General features: G+C 36.2%; 1 protein-coding gene across 1 annotated transcript; it reads left to right on the top strand.

Annotated features, from left to right (window-relative positions):
• Positions 1–270: 270 nt before the first annotated feature.
• On the top strand, positions 271–1,985 carry FGFBP2 (fibroblast growth factor binding protein 2). Its single transcript, XM_085304285.1, has 2 exons — positions 271–1,060; positions 1,972–1,985. Exon 1 carries the CDS (start codon positions 421–423, stop codon positions 1,045–1,047), a length of 627 nt encoding a protein of 208 aa, XP_085160411.1. The 5' UTR covers positions 271–420; the 3' UTR covers positions 1,048–1,060; positions 1,972–1,985.
• The last annotated feature ends 543 nt before the right edge of the window (positions 1,986–2,528 follow it).

Genomic DNA, 2,528 nt, shown 5'->3' with positions numbered 1-2,528 from the left:
CTTTTATTTTGTTTACTTCAAGATGGCCTGTCAAGTTATGGCATGAAAATAGCTATAAAGGAGCTGAAGAATGGAAAATATCTGTTAAAAATCAAATATGACATGTTCATCCTGGATAGGAATGTGCTTCTTAGTTATACAACTATTGGGCTGTACTTAAGCGCATTTACAAGATTTGTCTTGTTACCTTCTTGGGAGTTTACAGGTTATTTGACACTCCCTTGGGCTATAAATTATATGGCGCATGCATACTGAAGGGGTGATTTATAATTAAAAAAAAAAAAACACACACACATATATACATCCCACCTTTAGCTGGAAAGAGGCTTCTTTGTGCACCAAGCCTTCAAACTGTGAGCAGCAAGCTACTTCTTTCACCTTTTCAGACCGTTTTGCTCAAGGATCTCAGCCCTTCTCACCATGAAGAGTGTTGCTCTTCTTTTCCTAGTAGTGATCAGTGGCGTGGGAGGATTAGGACAGAAGCTGAAACCAAAGAAAAGAAGCAATGGTGAAGAGATCAATTTTCGGACTAAAGCCAAAGATGTTTGCACAATGAGTGTGAGTGGGGATGAGGAAATGAAACTTAGAATTGAATGCAAAAACCAAGGCAAGTCCTACTGGTGTGAATTCACTGGCAAGCCATCGGTTTGTCGTCCTTTCAGAAAGAATCCAAAGATTTACTGGAACCAGATCGCTGTGGAACTTAGAAAGCTCCCACATGCTTGTGAATCTACTCAAGAGTTGAAGGCCACCATGTGCCAAAAGGCACCCACAGATGCTGTTATGAAGCAAATAACTGCTGGCATGGAGCTGGAAGATCTAGCAAACCAGGACAAATCAGTCCAGAAAACTTCAGGTTCTACGAAGGGAGTAGGGAAAAGCTCTGTAAAGAAGATAGGGAAACCTCCAGTACTACCTCTTATAAAACCAAACCAACATCGTCAAGGGTCTATGAATGAAACTGAAGCAATGAAACTGGCACGAGAGCATTGCTGGGAATCACTGCATGATTTCTGCTCCTACATTATTGGCATCTTTAGAGGTTAAGGATTGGCTTCAGGTAAAACTCCCTCTTGAGGCACAGCAGAAGATACCTAAGAATAATCCTGTAAAAGTAATGCTGTTTTGTTATTTTGATCTTGGGGGAAGTCTCAAAGGTATTGACAAAGGAGGTTCTAGTCTCACTAACTCTTCCAAGTTGCAGAGCCAGAACTGTGGCCTCTACAGGTCTGAATATAGACATCTAGTAGTTACAAGCCTCCTGATAGCCTCCTATGAGGCCTTCAGTGTGTACTGGGATGTAAAGCTTGTCATTTCTGTTGATAATAGATAGTGCCATTTTGAAGATTACTTCTGCATTTCCTGTTTAGTATGTATTTCTTAATCCCATGATATATCAGTTCTAACTGCTTGAATTGGGCTTATTTTTCCCCTTCTGCCATTCTTTTCCCCCACATGCGTTTTTTTTTTTTTTTTTAATATGTAAAACTATTAAATGGAATAAATAAAAAATGAATCAGATCCATCCTGTAGTTTAGAGAGAACTACATTCAGAATTTGAGAGAATAAAGCTTGTTCATCAAAACATCTAGTCAATAATTGCCTGTTTTAAAATTAGTTCATAAAAAGCTTACTGAAATGAGTAAAAGCAAACTGTTTAAATATCTTTAGTTTCTGTGTTTGTATTATAGAAGTGATAGGTGATCACATGCAGACTCTTGGTGGGTATGTCTTGGATTTTCAGCCAGGTTTTAAAAAGACAAAGCTCTCTCAGAAGTAATTGGATTTTTACCTACTTAACATTTTGCCTCAGAGAGAATCCAGGAACTAGCTGTTAAACCTCACAAACATTCAACAGAAATGAGAACATATGCAGCATGAGCCACCAAGGTAGTTAAAGTGTTTAGAGATCCAATTGTGCTTAATACAGCAAAGTGACTAATTTTTCTTTTTTTTTTTTTTGTTTTGCAGAACAAAATTTTTACAGCTGAAGAAAGGTCCCTGCTGTAGTTTAATACTTTAGACTAATTAATTTTGGTTTCAAAATGAGTCATCTCTCTAAGTCTTGTAGCTGTTTTCCCTTTGCACCTCTAAAATGAAACTTTTTAACAGCCCTGAAAGATGCATGAAACTGGAATGATTGTACTCAAAGTATTATGATAAACTAATTGTTCCTAAATATTACACACAATGTAATTGGATTTATATAACCAAGATTCCACTTCTACTTTAAAAGTGCTCTTCTTGAATAAGTTGTTATGTGTGCAGATTTGCTTTGTTAGAGATGCAAGTTGTAAATGATGCTACAGTTACTGCAAACAATAAAAATAAGAATTTTGAAAAAAATATTGTGTGCTTTCCTAAAATTTTAAATAAAAGGTGCTAACTGAAATTTTGATACTTGTGTCTTAAGAGATTGTTGGTATTGAAGTTGAAGATTTGTCACACTTTCCCAATATAAACATGCTTAATATTTTTCAATATTAGCATTACATTTATACTACAGTGGTAAGTTTCAAAAAAATTGA

Source organism: Rhea americana, unplaced genomic scaffold (assembly GCF_003343005.1).
Source record: "Rhea americana isolate MKP2758 unplaced genomic scaffold, rheAme1 scaffold_205, whole genome shotgun sequence".
NCBI classification, from domain to species: Eukaryota; Metazoa; Chordata; class Aves; order Rheiformes; family Rheidae; genus Rhea; species Rhea americana.
This window is presented reverse-complemented; position numbering and strand designations above follow the sequence as displayed.